Source organism: Protopterus annectens, chromosome 10.part0, assembly GCF_019279795.1.
Source record: "Protopterus annectens isolate FY-2018-M chromosome 10.part0, PAN1.0, whole genome shotgun sequence".
Classification (NCBI taxonomy): domain Eukaryota; kingdom Metazoa; phylum Chordata; order Ceratodontiformes; family Protopteridae; genus Protopterus; species Protopterus annectens.
In genome coordinates this window covers 1,717,719,640-1,717,738,845 of record NC_056744.1, presented here as the reverse complement: position 1 = coordinate 1,717,738,845, position 19,206 = coordinate 1,717,719,640, and the positions used below count along the sequence as shown (strand labels likewise).

The 19,206-nt window shown below is 41.5% G+C and overlaps 1 protein-coding gene across 1 annotated transcript in view; it reads left to right on the top strand.

The window, feature by feature from the left end:
- Nucleotides 1-19,206, top strand: part of LOC122814467 (zinc finger protein 91-like) — a 493,609-nt gene that overhangs the window by 382,516 nt on the left and 91,887 nt on the right. The window contains exon 14 of the mRNA XM_044087047.1: nucleotides 11,855-11,950. Within this exon, the coding sequence (XP_043942982.1) occupies nucleotides 11,855-11,950 (96 nt within the window). The remainder of the gene's footprint in view (nucleotides 1-11,854; nucleotides 11,951-19,206) is intronic.

The window sequence follows — 19,206 nt, the reverse complement described above, 5'->3', positions numbered from 1 at the left end:
GCCAGACCCTGTTGGCCAACAGCACTGGTGGCGATCCGGTATGTATATCTGTACTGTTGTCCGCATGTATGATTTGGCAAAATTTTACGCCGGATGCCCTTCCTGACGCAACCCTCCCCATTTATCCGGGCTTGGGACTGGCACAAAGAAATGCACTGGCTTGTACATCCCCAGATATGCATATTTGTTATGAAATGAAATTAAAGACATGCAGTGAAGGTATATATACTGTGAAGTTGTAATAATAAAAAAATAGGACATTCAAAACATGGGTTTTATTTTCACTGTGTTAGTTAAGTATCTAATGTACTGTTTTAGTCTGCCTTTATACTAGCAGTCTTTCTCAGTCAGATATTACCATTCTGATAGGTATGCCTATATTATGTCTGAAGAAATGACATATAACATGTCCACAACTAAACCATTCAACCTCTCATATATGTGTGTGCGCAAATGCTACCACACACTTGGACAAAATGACATTGTCCCTACTGCAGCTGATCAAAACAATAGCAGGGCTGTGTCACTTTTATCCACAGATGATCTCCATGCCCATCAGTTATAGACACTGTTATTAACTGTGTACACCTTAAATTTCTGATTGTGATTAAACCAATAAATAGCCACTGGAATTTATTTTAACTTATTTTAAACAGGTGTACAATATACCGTCAGAGTTGCATCCATGGCTATTTAACTGTGATGTGACAAGATCAAAGACCATTTTGCTTTCATTCACTGACTGCTATTGTAGCCACTTTGACTGTGTACACCTTAGATGTCTACTAATGATTAAACAAAATTGCAAGTATAACATATGCAAATGTATTTCACACAAATGTACACTAGTCCTGCAATATAGGTTCATAGGTAGGTACTAGGCTATCGGCCCAAGGGCCTAAGTAAGCCTAGCCAACAAGGTTTCCTGGCTTATGCCACCCAAGAAAGTAAATTTTCTTTGCCCCTGTCAAGCAGAGCCATAGAAGTGATCCCTGGGGTGTATTTCCTATTTCCCATCCACTCATCAATATTTTTCTTGAAGAGTGCTAATGAGGAACTTTGCTTGACATAGATGGGTAGCTTGTTCCAGAGTATGGGAAGTCTCTGGAACAGGAATTTATCACTCTAGCATGTCCTGTTTATTGTGGTGACAAGGTTTAAGTCCCTAGAGCATATAGCTCGGAGAGATTGGAATTTCTTTAGGTGTAGCATGTCCAACATCTCTGGGTTTAACATAGCTTTATATGTTAGGCAGAGATCTCCTCAGAGTAGGCAATATGCTAAAGAGTAAAGCTGGAGTTTTTTGAGATGTTCAGTGTAGGGCATCTGTTCGAGGCCAGAAATCCTCTTTGTGATTTACTTCTGTGGCCTTTCAAGCTGCTGCAGATGTCTTATGAGGTACATTCCAAAAGGGGCATTGTACTCTATAATGGGTCTAATGAGTGCCAAGTAGAGGGGAACAATTACCTCTTTTTTTCCTGGATAAGAACCCTTTTGTGATGAGGTATTCCACATAGAAGGATTTCCTGAGTACTGTGGCAATTTGATTATCAAAGGAGAGACTACTGTCCACCTGGGTCCCAAGGTCTCTTACCACACATTCGGTATTAAGTAGACTGCCGTTTGCATGGTAGTTTATGGGTACAGAGTTTTTACCAAAGGAGATGACAATGCACTTTTTGGCATTGAGCTTGAGACCATGCCTCTGACACCAGGCATCTGTCTCGGTGAAGCCCTTCTGTAGGATGTTCACATCATTTGGGGACTTCACTGTAGCTCCTAGTTTGCAGTCATCTGCGAACTTCATTAGCAAGAGGCCTTCTGTGTTAGCCTGTACTTCGGAGAAGTAGATGCCAAACAAGGAGAGGTCCCAGGACTGAACCCTGTGGTACTCCACTTGTCACTGGTTTGAAATCAGATTTGGAGTCTGCAACCTTTACAGTGTGGGTTCTGTCAATGAGCCAGTTGGCAACCCATCTTGTGATGTAGGGATTTATACCTAGTTTAGCGAGTTTAGCTATAATTCCAGAATGGGGGATGGTGTTGAAAGCCTTGGCGAGGTTAAGATAGGCTGTGTGAACCACCTTACCCTCATCTATGGCTTTGGTGACTGCCTCAAAGAAGTCGATCAGGTTCAGAAGGCATGATCTGCCTTTCACAAACCCAAACTGGGTGGGGTCCAGAGTTTGGAGGTTACCAATTTTTTTGTTTGAGTTCCATGATGATACATTCCATGGCCTTGTAGACCAGGCTCGTCAGGCTAATAGAGTGATAGTTCCCAGGATCAGTGGTGGCTCCCCCTTTGTAGAGTGGGATAACTGTTGCTGTGCACCATTCAGTGGGCACAAAGCCTGATGTGAGACTATGATTGAACACGGTGCTTAGGTGGGGAGCCAGTTCATTCAGAAGTTCATGTAAAACGCAGCCTGGGATGTTGTCCGGTCCCATGGATGCTGTGTTTTTGGTTTTAGAGAGTACAGCTGTTACCTGCATAGATGTGATTAAGGGGACTCTGCATTCTTCCTGTATAGATATGGGAACTTTAGGGGGTGAGAGGGGGGTAAAGTTAGCACTGAACCTATCTGCCAGGATGCTGGCAATATCAGTTGGTTCTGTAATTTTCATGCTGTTGTGCTGTAACTCAGAGCAGATTTGGGTGTTGCCATTGAGATTCTTGACATAGCTATAAAATGCAGTAAACAGAACATGCTGGAGGGATAGATTCCTGTCCCAGAGACTTTCCATACTCTGGAACAGACTACTTGTCTATGTCAAACAGAGCTCCTCATTAGCACTCTTCAAGAAAAATCTTGATGATTGGATGGGTAATAGGAAATTCACCCCGGGGATCACTTCTGTGGTTCTGCTTGACAGGGGCGCAGGAAAATAATTTTCTTGGGTGCCGAAAGCTAGGGTACCTTTTTGGCTAGGCTTGTATAGGCCCTAGGGCCAATAGTCTAGTACCTACCTATGAACCTATGCTTTGTGGCTGCCCTTAAAATCAGTGGCGATTTTGTTTTCGTAGCTAGCTTTGGAGGATCTTATAGGAGATCTCGGCTTCTTACTGAGGCTGACCAGGGAGCTCCTCCACTCATGGGATTTTACTCTCTTTTGCAACAGTTTCTTTCTTCTGTTGTAGAGTTTGTTTATGGCAAGAGACCACCAGATTGGCTTCCTTTTTTTGGAGGATAGCGTCTTGGTTCTGTTTGGGATAACACGATCCATGCACTCGTGTAAGTGCTTATAGAGTGCATTTGTGTAGGATTCAGCAGTCGTAACTGTATTGTCCATCTGCATGGGTGTCATGAAGTTCACCACTTCTGTCTTAAGAAGCATGAAGTTGGCTTTGGAGAAATTTTTTACTGTGGTTTCCTTAATAGTGGGTGGGGGTGGGATGCGGATAGCTAGGGTGATTAGCTTATGGTCGGATCTGACCAACGAGGAGTTGACTTCAGGTGTGGAACACTGGTCACTCATGTTGGTAATGACTAGGTCTAGGATATTGTTGCCCCTGGTGGGGGTGTGGATAAGTTGATCCAGGGCATTGGAATTTATGAATTCTAGAAGGCATTGAGCAAAGGAGTTGGTACATGAGTAATTTTCCCAGTTAATGGTGGGGTAGTTCAAATCACACCCATTATTGCGATGTTTATTTGAACCCTAATATTTTCCAGTATATCAAGAAAAGAGGAGTGGGAATCCTGGGGCATGATGGGGGATCTGTAGCAAGCTACAAGTTTGGATTGCAGTTTTGCCCGGAGTTAGTTGCACTTGGTTAACCTCGGATGCATTATGCTGTGCAACTAGCTTGGAGGTGTGGATATCCTTAATGGATATGGACACACCTCCGCCTTTGGTGTTCTGGTCCAGGTTAGATGGTCGAAGTGTGGTATTAATTTTAGCCTAGTAATGCAGGGGTGCTCTCTAGAGTCTTGAACAAGGTCTCAGTTACTGCACAGTTATCGATGCTCTCCATTTTAAGGAGTGCCTCGAGTGAGTGCATTTTGAGATTTAGACTTCTAGCATTGAGTAGCATTATCCTCAGTTTTTGCTTGCCTATTCCTGTTACGGTGGTGAATTTGTCATTTGAACCTTGCCTAAAAAATGCACTATAGGGGCGGCAAGACCCTTAGCCAGTATCCGGAATCCCAGGGGCAACAGGTGCAGGCCATCTCTGGCAAAGCATCGTAGTCTGTCGACCATGTCGTCCCAGGCAGGCAGATACTGGATCCCCTTAAAATGACACCAGAAGCTTAGCCAATTGTTGAAGTCAGTCATTTTGTCCTTGTACTGTGGTATCATTCTGGGAGATGGCAGGATTCTACTCAGGGTTAGGGTCATACCTGCCTGGGCTACAAGATTGGAGAGCTCTTCCATGTCTCTTTTCATGTAGTCCAGGGAGGTATGTCTCAGGTCATTCACACCAACATGGAGAATGACAGAGTCATATTTGTACTTGTTGTGGAGTGACCTGAGTGTGTGGGTTATGTGGCGGATCCTGGCACTCACAGACAGCTGACAGTAACCTCTCCTTGTTTAGCCTGGTGAGTGGGACATCAGTGTGCCTGACTATAGAGTCACCTATGATTAGTGTGTTGGGTACATTGTTTTGTCTTATGGGCTGTGGTTTATTGGCACACTGAGTCTGTGGGCTATAAGTCATTTGGGTTGTGTTGGGGGGTGGAGTTTGCTTGCGTTTCTGGTTTGGAGGTCTCTGTTGCTTGAGCAGATTATTATCGAGAGCCTCTGCGAATGTTCTTGTGTGGAGTTTGCTAGTGTAGGCTTAGTGGGACTATGTGATGAGTGTGGTGTGGTGCAAGTGTTTACCTTCTCCTCTTGACTGTCAAGTTCAGTCTTGGTTGGGGAGAGCTTTACCTCCAGTTTGGCTAGATAAGTGCATTTCTCACAGGTAGGGGGAGAGGGTTGCCTGTGTACATGAGGCAATTGTACATTGCTCCAAGATGCCCAGATTCATCGGATAGACAGGAGAGAACTCTGCGAGCTGATCCTTGGACATGTTTGAATAAAAAATTATTTTCCTCTAGACAAGTGAGGAAAGTGAGTATAAGAGCTGTTTTTCTCTAAGCAAGTGAAGAAAATAAGTACAAAATCTGTTTTCCTCTAGGTAATGAAGAAGGGTGAGTGCTGTAGTAATTTGTAGCTTATTTAGTGCTAACAATATAGATCTGTCATTAAATAACATCAGGAGTCCCTAGCCTGCCTGGATGCCCACCAGTTAATGACATTTTATTTATTGTGTACTCCTCAAAATTCTTGTTGTGGTCAAATAAAACATAATGGCCACAGCAATGTATTTAACTTGTTTCAACAAAACAGTGACTGTTAAACTGTGATTAAATGAGAAGAGGCCCATACTTTTCACCCAGAGACTGCCATCTGACCACACCAGTTTAGACTGACAACTCACTCTGTTTGATTGTGATAAAAATAAATATATAATGGACACAATGATGCATGCACTTGAATATATACTAATCTTGCAGTGCGAAGGTACATAAAGTACAAAACATAGTGGTCTTAGTAATGTATTTAAATTTGTTGCTAGTGGGGCATACACGTAAGTGTACCTTGAAATTTTCTGTTAAAAAAAATAAAGCCACAGGAAAGCTCAGTGCTATTCTCATGTAAGAAAATGCATCAGAATTCATTTTAAAAGAATAGATGAAACAAAATGCAACAGACATTTCTTTAAATCAAAGCACCTCAGTATTAGTGCTGAATGAACTTTATAGAATACATGTCCAAGAGCAGTTGTTACAGTAGAAATATAGATATAGTTGTTGGTAGTTTTCCCAGATATTCATGTTTTCCTTCTGTCAGAAGTGACTAAAAAGCAGCATTAAAAGCTAGTATTAAAGATGAAAATAAAAAAAAAGAATCTTTTCATTTATGAAACAATAATCTTGGAATGCATATGCTCGAGTCTGGGAGCATTTTTTCTTGCACCATTTTCGGGGTATGAATGTCATTCACTATTACTTTTTGACACACTTCCAAGAAATGAACAAACGAGTGCCATGAGTATTTTACTTAAGTGGATTTTCCCCATTATATGGATGTGCAGGCTTGTACTTCCCAAGTGAAAAGCAGCACACTCAATGATGAGTTTAATTGCAATCAATAAAAAATAAATAAATTGCCTGCATTCACACCTGCCTACAACTTTCCAGCATATCTACTTATCTGTCCCATTGACTTCTGACAAAGTTCCAGTGTTTTTTTTTCTTCATTTTCCAGTTAAACCTAGTAAAATTAGTAATAACTAGCATGGTTCATTGTGGTTCTCATAATCCCCATGACTGTTGGGCTGCTGGAGAAGGCTGCTTTAATTTCAGTCTTGCATTCTGTGTGCTTGTATTTTAAACCAATTTCCTACTCTCATTTTGGTGGGATTTGCAGCAGCATTTATAACAAATGACCTTAATAATAGGGTCCATTTCATTTCAGCCACTTCCCTTGACATGATTTACTAGTAAGCTTTTAATAAATTGGGTTAAAAGTCTGTATGTACTGCAGAAATAGTACATTTGAAAGAAATTTTGAAAACCTCATTCTGATGGACAGACTGCAGGCAGGTATGTGTGTGGAAGGTAACATAATGATACATGGTCTGTATCAGAAGCCATATAATATGACTTAAGAGTTAAACTTATTTTTGAAGCATTCTTCCAACTGCACTGTCTGTTGAATCCTTGCATGTTGATCCACTAATCATCTACCCCCCTTTCCTGTGCCCGCATTATGGAAGATTAAAGCGACTATTAGCCTTTGTAAAAATAGTGCAGTTTGTCATATGCAAACAAAAAGAAGGAAGGTTCTTTCAAGCAAAAACCAAGTCTTGTGATCTAACTAAATGCACAGCAAGTACCTTTAACTCAGCCTTACATTAATGGGAAACAGTCTGTGCTGGTATCTCTCTTTTCCTCAAGAACACATCCTGACTACTGCTTCAAGGTTTTCCAACAATGTTCTCAATTCTATTTCTTTTCCTGAACCACTAGATACATAGTTCCCTGTTACATAGGGCAAATGTTCTATGAAACTGGGCTTTCCTCTGCCCTCTTATGTTGCATTCCATAGCTCATTTAAACAAATAGCTGTCACTAATAAAGCAGGTGTCTATCACACAAAACATGTACACCTTAACAAAAACTCTTTTACTACATTTAAGGAAAATCATTCTGTTTACAATGGACTCTCTAACACCAGTACAGACTTTTACATAAATGTTTACACATCTTGGATTTAGATAAATGTTTACATATCTTGGATAATTTGTAGTCTTTGAAGTACTGAGAACCACCATGCTATGCTACATCAAATGGTTACATAGCTGTTTACACTTTGTACTCTTCCATATGGTGAGACCCACCATGCCTTGCTACTAGTGCCCATCTTGCTTGATACGGTTTCATTCCTGTTGGATGGGTACTGTATCTGCCTGCATTGCTGCGGGTAAAGCATGGCCTATGTTGGACACTTCAGTTACTGGAGGGATAAGGCCCACTTACACAGCTGTGTGCCCTCATGCTATTGTTGATGTAATAATAGTAATGAAAATAATGCTCTGTTACTTGAGTGACTTTTCTCAGTCTCTAGCAGATAAGAAGTTTGTGGAAAGTCAGTTTGCATGAAACTCTGGTCCCAGGGGAATGTTCTCCATGAAGGAAAACCACTTTGTGTACAATAACCTGTGTTGCACTGTACACAGTCTGGCAGTTGATGGAGTGGACGCTCTTCCAAATAATCTGACTGATATACTGAATGCCATATGGAGTAGTTTGGGCCTTGATAGCAATATGGGTACAGTCAGTGGTTCCTCAAAACCTCAGGGAAATGGATTTTTAGCATGCCCACGTCTCTCTCCTGTGCTGTCCATGGAAACCATATATATTCAGCCACGAGGTGAAACATCACATGAAGAAACTGGTGTAGGTATGATGAGCTGTGAACTGGTTTGATCAATAACGAATGGGGATATAACGGTTCTGGATGTGTCTGCCTTAAATTGTAGCAAAAATTGATGAATGGGTAGAATGTAATATTTGCCTTTTGAGAATACCAACAGAAACATTCTTGCCAGTTTGATGCATGGTGACTGAGTAATATGAAATGTTCACAGTGTAAAACTATGAAACAGATTTGTGTTCTTCCTGTTCTATGTGGTCTTTGTGTCTATGTTGTTTTGTAGTTTCAGCTGTAAAGCTGTAAGTCTCTCATTTAAAATAATCATTAAAACTTGGGGGAAATGCTTTGAATATAAATTTAAATTGTATATAAGGTGTAGAATGTATGCACCAGACATTATTCTGCAGTGGAACTAAGCTGTAAATCATTGTAAGGCTGCTTTGCATGTACATGGTTATATGTGCTGATACTGAGACATAAATACATGTGAGCTTATATTAAAAAAAACAATCATTCAGTCATTAATGCCAAGGTTTAAACCCTGCATGTCACTGTTGCCTTGTGCCCCTTCCAAATTTTTAACATAGAGTCAGGGTACGTGCATACCGTTAAGTGTAAGCACAGTGTCTGCTAGATAGAGACTGGAGAGGAAATGTTCCCCTTAAGTACAACAGATTATTTAGGATGCATGTCTAACCACATTGCATTAAACTGTAAGAGTAACAAAACACTAGCTGACATTAATTAGTGCAAAAGTCTGTGAATATGGTGATGCGTTTGAAATAGGATTAAAGCTTGTTTACACATGAAATGTTGCAGTTATCTCTAATTTACAATGTACACATAAGAAAGAGATCTTTTATTGTGGTTGAGTTACCACATGTAGATATATTTAGTTTTTACACATTTACATATCTTTATGCTTTGATTCTGAACAGAAAGAGTTCTTTAAATTAAAATTTATTACTGGGATCAGTCGTCGTTGTGTCTTTCGGCTTTTCCCGGTTAGGGGTCGCCACAGTGGAACTCCTATCCGCTAATGATTGGCAGATTTTTACGTGCCGAGTTGCCAGCCCTGATGCACAACCTTCAACGAAGGTACGCCCATTCATGCACGTCTCCACACAGAAGATGCTCTAGCTGAGAATCGAACAGGACAACGTCTTACTGTGAGGCGACAATGCTACCGCAGCACCACCACCGCAGTACTGGGATCAGTATCAGGCTGAATTCACCATGGTCTCTTCATACACATTTCTAAATGATTTAAGCATTTTTAGGGTTTATATATTTCTTATGTCCTGTGGAATTTCCTTGAGGCAGGGCCAGTTTTTGAAGAGGCTGCTTCACCTATTACCAAGTCAGAATGAGATCAGTTTAATATTATAGTGTCATTGTAGGCATTACTGGGAAAACAGTCCAGTGTTCTTGAAAGTTTGAAATGCATTGTCTTTAATATTGGAGTGTTCGCCTTTTGTTAATAGAAAACTATTTGAATTTTCATTGAAGATAATGGTGCTTAGTTCTAGAAATGGCTAGGAGGACAGAATGACAGATTTCACTTATTGCTTTTTGAAGAAGTTGAGTGTTTGTGGAAGGCCATATTCCAGCTTGTGCATTTAGATGTTTTTGACTAGTACTACAACTCTGCTGTCAGGTTCCCAGCAGATGGATTCATTTTTGACAAAGTCTTAGTAGGGAAAGTTCTTTTCTGGACAACTGTATGCTTTGTAAAAGAAAGTGTGGGATTGAGTGTTATGTAGCTTTATTCTGGGCTCAAACTTGGAAGTAGAATTTTAATGTGTATTAATGGCTTATCATTAGAGGTTATGAGTGTTGTGCCATTTTTTTTCGATCACACAAATCCTTATTAGACTTTTGTGAAGTTTTAGCATCACTGCTTTCTACTTTGCTTGAGTGATTAGTAAATTATTTCTAAACAGAGAAAGTAAACGTACAAAAAACTAGTATCAAAATGTTTACACCTTATAATCTTTGCAAGGATGCAAGTCACCCTTCACTTTCTGTCCCATTGCAGCCATCTTTATGAAATATAGCAACTCTGAGGTCATGCAGCCTTGAGAGATGGTGATCAGGTTTGTATATTTACTAGAAGAGAAACGGAAATACTGTACATGGATTAAATATCACATGGCTTCGACCCCTGAGGTAGTAGGGAAGAGTCAACCAGTCAGATCATATTTTATGCACACGCCCTTACTAGTGTCATAGCCACAAAGAATGTGGTAATGACTGATTGCGTAGATATCAATAAATATTTATTGATTTATATATATTTTTTGTTCCTCTGCTCAGCATAATGACATCCAGGGATCAGTGCCGCTCTTTCCCAAGACCTGCTTAATCCCTAGACTGGACGTACCAGTCTGGGAACACATCTATGGATGCATACCTTTCTGTTTTGGCAAGAATGATAAAAGAAAATATGAAGGCATCCCAACCCTACATCATCGATTCCTGACTACAGGGATTTGTTTTATGCCCTCACCTTCCCTTAGGAAGGGGCATGCAGGGACGCAAACACAGCCCACGAGTGCTTCTCTCCACGATGGAATAATGTCAGCCCTCCCCTCTGTGCAACTCCACTAGAGAGCTGTATTGGGCTGTAGACATCAACACCCTGCAAGATAGGTGAGCCCATCATAAAACACTCAGGCCTACCCCCAACTAGACTTCCAGCTTTACAGGTTGCTAGTTGATTCTGGGTACATGACTGATTTCATCTTCATTACCACGGAGATGTCTGTCTGAGCTTACTGTTACAGAAGCCAGGAGATGCTCACAAACTGAGTGGAAGGACCCCGTTAGCACTGTATACAAGGCATAAATTAACTGTATAGCCTGTGTTCATGGGATTCTGGGGAAGCATCTGTAGGGCCCCTGTGAGTATTTGTGAGGCTCAGTCCAATTTTAGGCTTTCTGGCCTCGGGTACATATGGCTTGGAAGCTGGAAAGGTGTGTGTGTGTGTGTGTGTGTGTGTGTGTGTGTGTGTGTGTGTGTGTGCGTTTTATATACATTTGAGTCTTCTTACATGAAACACATGGTCAATCACCTTGAATAAATTGCTTAATTTTATTCTTTGAGCCTTGTTCCACCTTTTACTTCAGGAAGGAATTACATACATTTTTTATTCTCCACAGCAAACAATGTGGGAAAAGCATTTAAGTTGTAATATATAGCAATCCAAATAGCATTATATTATCTGATTATGTATAGGCCATTTTTCTGTTTTATTCCTTTTTATTTATATTACTGTTCTCGTAAAATAAAATCTTGAAGGTACAGGATAAAGTTGGAAAATTTGCAGCAGGTCAGATGTAATACATTTATTTTTTTTACAAAAGGAAGTATGGATATCAGCACCTCTTCTCAGGTAGGTGTACTTTTCAGAAGATGCTGGAATTCAGTTTAATTAGATCTGACATAAGGTAGTCCTAAAAGATTACTGGAGGAACTATGATCAGAATCTGTACCTTATACATTGGGAAGAGCAGTAGGTACACCACAGGTCATGATATCTTCAACCATTCCCTCATTCTGTTTAACTAGAGCTATGTTTGTAGTTTTGCTTGTCACTGTTTGCACCCTCTTCATTCTAGAAACTGCATTATAGAAGTAACTTAAGGCTTTGTTCTTTCACTGTGCTTTTAACTTAGGATTAAAGGATATGTTCATTCTGTATTGTGTAATGTAGTTCATAAAGTACAGAACAAGTTAATATATTTGTCACTAGAGAAGTGGATTTTAAAGTACGTAACAGTGTCTGTATGTCCGTCCTGGTTCTTCAAGACAAAAATGATGGATGTCTAACTTGGAGTTTTGCATCCACTTGTACATAAAGTGACTTTTTCTGGGTACAGTCTTGTTACTTATGTGTTTGTTTGTTTATTTTTTTATCCGCAGAGCAAGTTAAAAACAGCCTTTTCATATCTGGAGCTCAAAGTCTGTGATCTTAAAAATTTACAAGGCAAGAATGAGAAGGAACTTGTAGACATACAAGTAAGTAAATTGAATCTGATTTTTTAAAGATGTTTTGAATGTAATCAATCAGTAGCAAAGACCCAGAGACAGTAGCATATCTAGGGTGTGGCGAAGGGGCAGATGGCTCAGGTGCAAAGTGTTAGGGGGCACAAAATTAGCCAGCCCCAATCGATATCCTGTGCCTAGTGCTAATATTACATTTCTAGTCAAATTTAAGTGCTGCAGTACTCTGTGTGTCGTACAAACTGTATCCAGCAGTGAAGACAATAATTTTTTTCCTTAACAAAAGAACCAAGCACTGAAGCTTTCTGTGCAATATAAACTCACAGTTTGCTGCAAATGAACCATGTAGTTCGTTACAGATTAAAAGTGAAAATAACATTTTTTTCCAAATTGAAGAGCTACAATTGTCTGTGTATAAAATAAACTTGTTACAATTTAAAAGCAGAAAAGTGTTTTTTTTTTTTTCCTGTTCAGGTTAGGTGAAGGGCATAATTATGGAGGTGTTCCAGACAGCTGGATGACACCAGGCACATTACTGCTCAGGGGGGGTTCTGCTTTGCCCTGTAGGCCTGCCTTACGGTACTTTAGAAATATTTTGTGGCACACATTTTACTAGCTATAATTTTACTAGCTATACGAGAAATATTTTGTGGCACACATTTTACTAGCTATAAGGGAAATATTTTGTAGTGTACATATTTTACTAGCTGTAAGACAGCAGCTTCTGTAAGATATGGTTCTTCTATTACATAGTGTATTCCCCTGATATTTGGGTAGTCATAATGTAACATGAAAAAATTCCAGAATCCTAAGGAATCATAGGATTATACTGTTGAAATCATAGGATTATACTGTTGGTAAAACAGACATTAAATATTATGTAGTGTCTCAGATAGTTAACTATTCCTTTTTTTCTACACCCAACTGATTTTATGCAAATGTAACTTGAATGATAAATTATTAAATTCCTTATTAAATCATATTGGTCTCCAAGCACTGTGAGTAGGGCCATATTATGTTTGTGAAAAATTAAACATAAAGTCATTGCTTTACCTATTTTTCTCCCCTTCCCACTTCCATAGGGCCTTGCCTGCCAGCTTCACTACCTGTATCCATATGGGGCAGGAGTCTGGCGTCTGTGGACTAGATGAGAGCCCTACAGTCCATTTGTTGTCTGGAAAGCCTTGTGGGCCCATCCATTACCCCAGCTCTGCAACCTAGGTGATATGGAGTGTTCCATCTAAGAGTGCTGTGGGGATGCCCACTCCTTCATTTTCATAGGCTGCTTGCAGACTTGTTATAGCTGCCCGGTTAGAGTGGGGAGGAATAAGCAGTTCTTCACATACCTCCTCTTTTTCATGGCTCACCAGGGCTGTCCCTGCCTCATACAATGCTGGCCAAAATAACTTGTGTAGGTAGGCAGTACACACAGGCACAACTATGTGTTGCCAGTGGCATAGGTCTAACAACATCCCTCCTCTGATATTGAATGAGCTCATCCACCTTCATATGGTCCCTCAGACACTAGTGCTGCTGATCGAACATTAGTCACTGGGACAGTAATCAGAGGTTCATCTCTCTGTACCATGGAACCAGAGTGTAAATATTTATTTATTATTATTATTATTATTATTATTATTACAATAATTACTTTTATGAACTTCCAGGTGAGACTGATCTTTCCAAATGTTCTTGGTAACATTCAGAAGCTGCTATATAGATTAGTCATTAACAATAACTTCAGACCGGATCTGTCCTTTGAATGTTTATGCTAGGACCCGATTTTCATTGAACGTGTCCTACATTTCCATGACGCTTCTCTTTCTCTAACCATATCGGTTACTAGGCCTTTCCACTTATTTTTAAATATCTGTTTTATAGTTATACAAAACTGAAAATAGTTCTTCGTTTAAGTCAAATTTATATATAATCGCCAAAATGAGTTGGATGTGTTCATCTTATTTTCTTAATGCCATTTCATCTTATGCAAAATAAATAAATAAAAACATGGTATCGTTGTTAATTCTTATTAGTATCCCATCCATCCCCTTTCTCAGTCAGTGTACAGTTATGGATGTATGGAGCATTATTACTGCACACCTTATTTTTAAATGTTTTTAATAAATTAGTTGCACTCTCCATTCTATATAAGCATAAGGGCTGATCAGTTAGGTCAAAAGCTATTAAATCCTCCAAACTAATAGTCTTGTCTCTTCATACTTTTTGACAATTTGATTGTGCTGTTTTTATCACCTGATTACATGTGGTCTGGTGCCTGGCCCACTTTTACAGGACAATTAATGCTGAATTTGACATTCTAGATGTTCTTCGTGTTTCACTGTTGCAGTCATCACATTTGGGTAGCCCTCAGCTGGCCCGAATACCAGAAGCTTAGTATATCTGCGTCGGTTGCTGTCGCTCCAGGACTGACATCAGGTCGTTAGTGGTATAAAATCAGGCAGCCGACGCCTTTACATCAGTCTTTCTTGCCAAGGAGCCTGAAGCAGAAACAGTTCGCACGAGTGCCAGTCGACCGCTACCTGAATTTTAATTTCTGAATTGAAGTCTTCTAAAGCTAAGTAGCCCATTGGGGATCCTTTTTTCTTGCTCTAACTGATGTCAGAAAAACTATGAAAACAAAAACGGGGGAGAAACCACGCTGCAGCACAGAACTAAAGGATTAAGTGTTTTTCGTTTATTTCAATGAACAAACTTCTTGTTCATTGAAATAAACGAAAAACGCTTAATCCTTTAGTTCTGTGCTGCAGCGTGGTTTCTCCCCCATTTTTGTTTTCATAGCAGTTCGTTTTTGCCTATTTCTTACCATGATGTCAGAAAAAGTTAACAATTGTCTCGCCTGTGGAAAGCAAATACCACACCTAGACTTCCATTCTTACTGTGTCACCTGTTTAGGCCCAGACCACGATGTCCCCCGCTGTTGCTTTTGTGCTCTGTTCAATGCCAGAACTATACATCATCGAGCCCTTTTTGTAGCTAGATATTTTTGCTCTCAGTCCTCGAATTCTGATATGGCTTCAGTAAGCCATCCGACTACCGATCTTCAAAAAAAGTGTAAGGATAAAGACAGAGACAGACAGCACAGGTTCAAAACTGCCGAAGACGCTTCCGTTAAGCTAGTTGTCAGTTCTCTGGTTCTCAGTGAGGTGCTTTTGCAGCCCCTGATGCTCGCTTCTGTGGATTCACAGGCCGCTACCGAGACCCTTTCAGAGTCCGGTATGCTGCGATACTCTTCTTCAACTAAGAATCCTGTGGATGTCTCTACCTTGGATGGGTCCAGAGCTGCTGAACAGGCACTGGCATTCGAGGAAGCTCATCACAGACCAACGACTTCTTTCGCATCTTCATTTCTTTCTAAAACTACTGAGTGTCTAAGACCTAGGGTATGAACCACACCCAAAAAAAAACGGCAACCCAAGCTCAGGCACCTCCTTCCTTGCCCTCAGTCTTAAATGCTTAAAATGGCAGAAGACCTTATTTTGCTTATTAGAGGAAGCCAGGCTACCCCTTCCAAAAGAAAAAGAGACTTGTCCCCAGTAGGTTTATTTGAACAGGAGTGTGATGACTCTGATGCATTGAATATGAAGATGTGCAACCCCTCTCTGCTTATGAGGATTCTGATGCAGAAGAATCTGTTCCTTCTGCCTGCCCACCCGAGGAATTTTCATTTGGGGAACCCTACATACTTTAAGGGAACATTTCCAATGGGAATGTCAAGACTATCCTCAGTCAAAAAAGAGAATCGGAATTCTTAGATCTACCACAGCACAGACCCTTGGCCATTCCTCCTGTCCTGGATGTTGTGGATGATGTTTTTATGGAATCCAGTCTGACTCCTGACATCCTTCCTCCTGCTCCCAGAAACCTGACAGGTATTACAGAGTCCCTGACTCTCACAAATTTCTTTTCAGAAATCCTACTGCTGACCCCGAGGTCATCTCTCAAGCAACTTCAGCTAAGAATCCCACCCCCTCAGATAGGGATTCCTGAGCATTATTCAGATGGGGAAAAAAGTATACACTTCTGCTATTCTTGCTATTAGAGCATTAAATTGTCAGTTCCATATGCTGAAATATCAGCAGCATACCATGGAACTCCACAAACAAAAAATATCTTCTTTACCTGCTTGTGCAGAAAATAAAGAATTACAAGAGTTAATGCATTCTGCAAGTCAAGTAACTAAGCACTCTTTACAATGTGGTTTTGACGCCCTAGAAGCATTTTGCAGGGCAGCAATCACTGGTTCTGTCCTTAGAAGGCATGCTTGGCTTAAAGAACAGACCTTGCCAGACCATGTCAAATCCAAATTATTGGATGCACCCTTGAACAAAGACAACTTATTTGGCACCAAGGCAGAAGAGGTCTTAAAAAGATGGAAGAAAAAGCTAAATCTATGCAGACAGTTAAGGACTTCTTACAGGTTCAGCCTCTGAGGTTCAGTAGGCATTGCCCCTCCAAGCACTGGTCCTTTCTTGCCCTCTCCAGGCCAGCTCAGCCAAGACCCCCCAACAGAAGTCCCAGGGAATGCATAGATCTAAGCAATGGAGTTCCTACTCTTCAAAAACAGGGAGTGAAAAGCCACCCTCTTATGGTAAGAATTCACAATGACTTTTCACTTCCACCCCTTACCTCTGCCCACCTGCTTGTGCCCCTAGGAGGAAAAGTCTCCTTCCACTCAAGCAACTGGGCCACCATTACCAACAACCGATGGGTCCTCAACATAGTGTCCCAGGGATACAAATTTTATTTCCACACTACGCCAACCCCAAAAGGGTTCCCAGATCTTCCTCCAAACTAGTGGGCAGAGGCCAAAAAGCAAGTCCTTTCCCTGCTCTCCATGAGGGCACCAGTGCATGTTCCTGCAGAACAGATAGGCCAAGGTTTCTACTCCAGACTCTTCCTGGTACCTAGAAAAGAGGGCACATGGCGCCCCATCCTCAATCTATCCATTCTAAACACCTTTCTGGTGATACCAGAATTCAAAATGCTCACCCTCCTGCAGCTTCTACCAATGCTTTCCAGGGATGCTTGGTTAGCCACCCTAGACCTAAAGGAGGCCTGCCTACACATCCCAATCAGGGAATCACGCAGGAAATGCCTACGTTTCAGGGTAGGATCTATGCACTTTCAGTTCTCTGTGCTTCCCTTTGGCTTATCCACTGCTCCCAGAGTTTTCACAAAATGTCTGGCTCTAGCCATTGCTTTTTGCAGACAAAGAAATATTCAAATTTACCCCTACTTAGATGATTGCCTGATTTAGGCAGACAGGAAAAACTGCTACAGTACCTGACTTTTGTAAAGAACCTACTGACCTCCCTGGGGTATACTATCAATGAAAAGAAATCAAAACTAGTCCCCACGCAAAAAATTGTATTTCTGGGAGCAAGCCTGGACACAGCATCCCAGATGGCATTCCTTACACCAGAAAAACAAGCCTACCTCTCTCAACTAGCCACCAGCACCCAGTTATCCGCAAGGAAAATCCTGCAAGATCTAGGGTTCATGGCCTCCTGCATCCTACTCATTCATATGCCAGACTGCATATGAGGAAACTACAATGGTACCTAAAAAGCCTTTGGTGTCAACACTCTCAAGACCTGGAAACTTTCATACCAATGATACCTTGTCTAAGAAAAGATTTTCTTTGGTGGGCAGCAGCATGCAACCACAACAAGGAACTTCCCTTCTCACAACCCCACACCGCCCAGACACTCACCACAGATGCATCAGACTATGCCTGGGGTGCACACTTGAATGGCAGGTGCATTCAGAGCCATTGGAGCCCAAATCAAATACATCTGGACATCAACCAAAAAGAGATGCTAGCTGTTCAGCACGCCCTGACAGCTATCAGACCCCTACTCTCCCTAGGGCCTCTACTGATCAAAACAGACAACACCACAGTGATGTGGTATATCAACAAGCAGGGAGGGACTCACTCTTTTACCCTCTCTGCAGGCTTGCCATGCCCCTTTGGCGCACGGCCTCAGCCATGCAACTACACTTGCTAGCACAATTCCTGCCAGGCTCTCTAAACACTCTGGCAGACAACTTAAGCAGAAACCTGCTAGACCCACGAGTGGCAGCTAGATCACAGAACCTTCACCCTTATAACCCAGAAATGGGGCACCCCAAAGTTCGACCTCTTTGCCTCCTACTCCAGTCATCAGTTCAGCAAATTCAGCACCAGGGAACCTCACAGCAAGGCCTGGAAAGTGGATACTCTATCCTTCCAGTGGGTAAACCTCTCGGTCTATGCATTTCCCCCTGTACCACTGATTCAAAGGGTACTGCTCAAAATAAAGGAGGAAAAACCGAGGGCAATCCTGATTGCCCCAGACTGGCCACACCAGCACTGGTATCCACTGCTGCGCAGCCTGTCACCTACCTCAGATTCCAACACTCCTGACACAAGGGAATGGAGAATTCATGCATTCCCAATTGCAGACCCACAACCTGGCTGCCTGGCTTATTCCCTGACCTCTCCTCAAGCTGCCAGCCTAAGCAAACACGTACTAGATGTTATACGTGAGGCCAGATGCCCCAGCACCAGAAAATCCTATGCTGATAAGTGGAAAAGGTTTTGCATCTGGACCCAGGCTAAGGGAGCCAAAACAGCACAGCCCTCCCTACCTGTCATCCTGGATTACCTAGCAGACCTACTACACAGGGGTGTATCCTTCTCTTCTATTAAAATTCATACCTCTGCCATCTCTGCTCATTACAGCACAGAGCCACCTCTCTTCTCACAGCCTCTCGCCAAACAGTTCCTAAGAGGGCCTAACAACTGAAGGCCACCCAGAAGAGCTCCTACCCCAGCTTGGGACCTTAACTTTGTGTTGTAAAAGCTCACCCTACCCCCCTTTGAACCTGCAGCTTCAGCAGAGTTAAAATTTCTCTCCTGGAAGACAGCCTTGCTTCTGGCTATCACTTCAGCTAGAAGAGCATCAGAGCTACAAGCACTCATGGCTGTAGAGCCCTTCATCATTTTCCATGCTGACAGGGTCTCCCTCAGGACTAACCCATCCTTTATGCCAAAAGTGGTGTCCAGTGTGGCTCTCAACCAATCCATATATTTGCCCACTTTTTTCCCTAACCCACAAAGCAAGGGGGAAAGGATTCTGCACTCTCTCTAGATATGCACAGACAGCTCAGATTCTATCTGGACAGGACTAAATCTTTTAGAAAAAATGATCAATTATTAGTCAGCTTTGCAACAGGGGCAGAGGGCAAGGCTATTTCCAAACAAACCA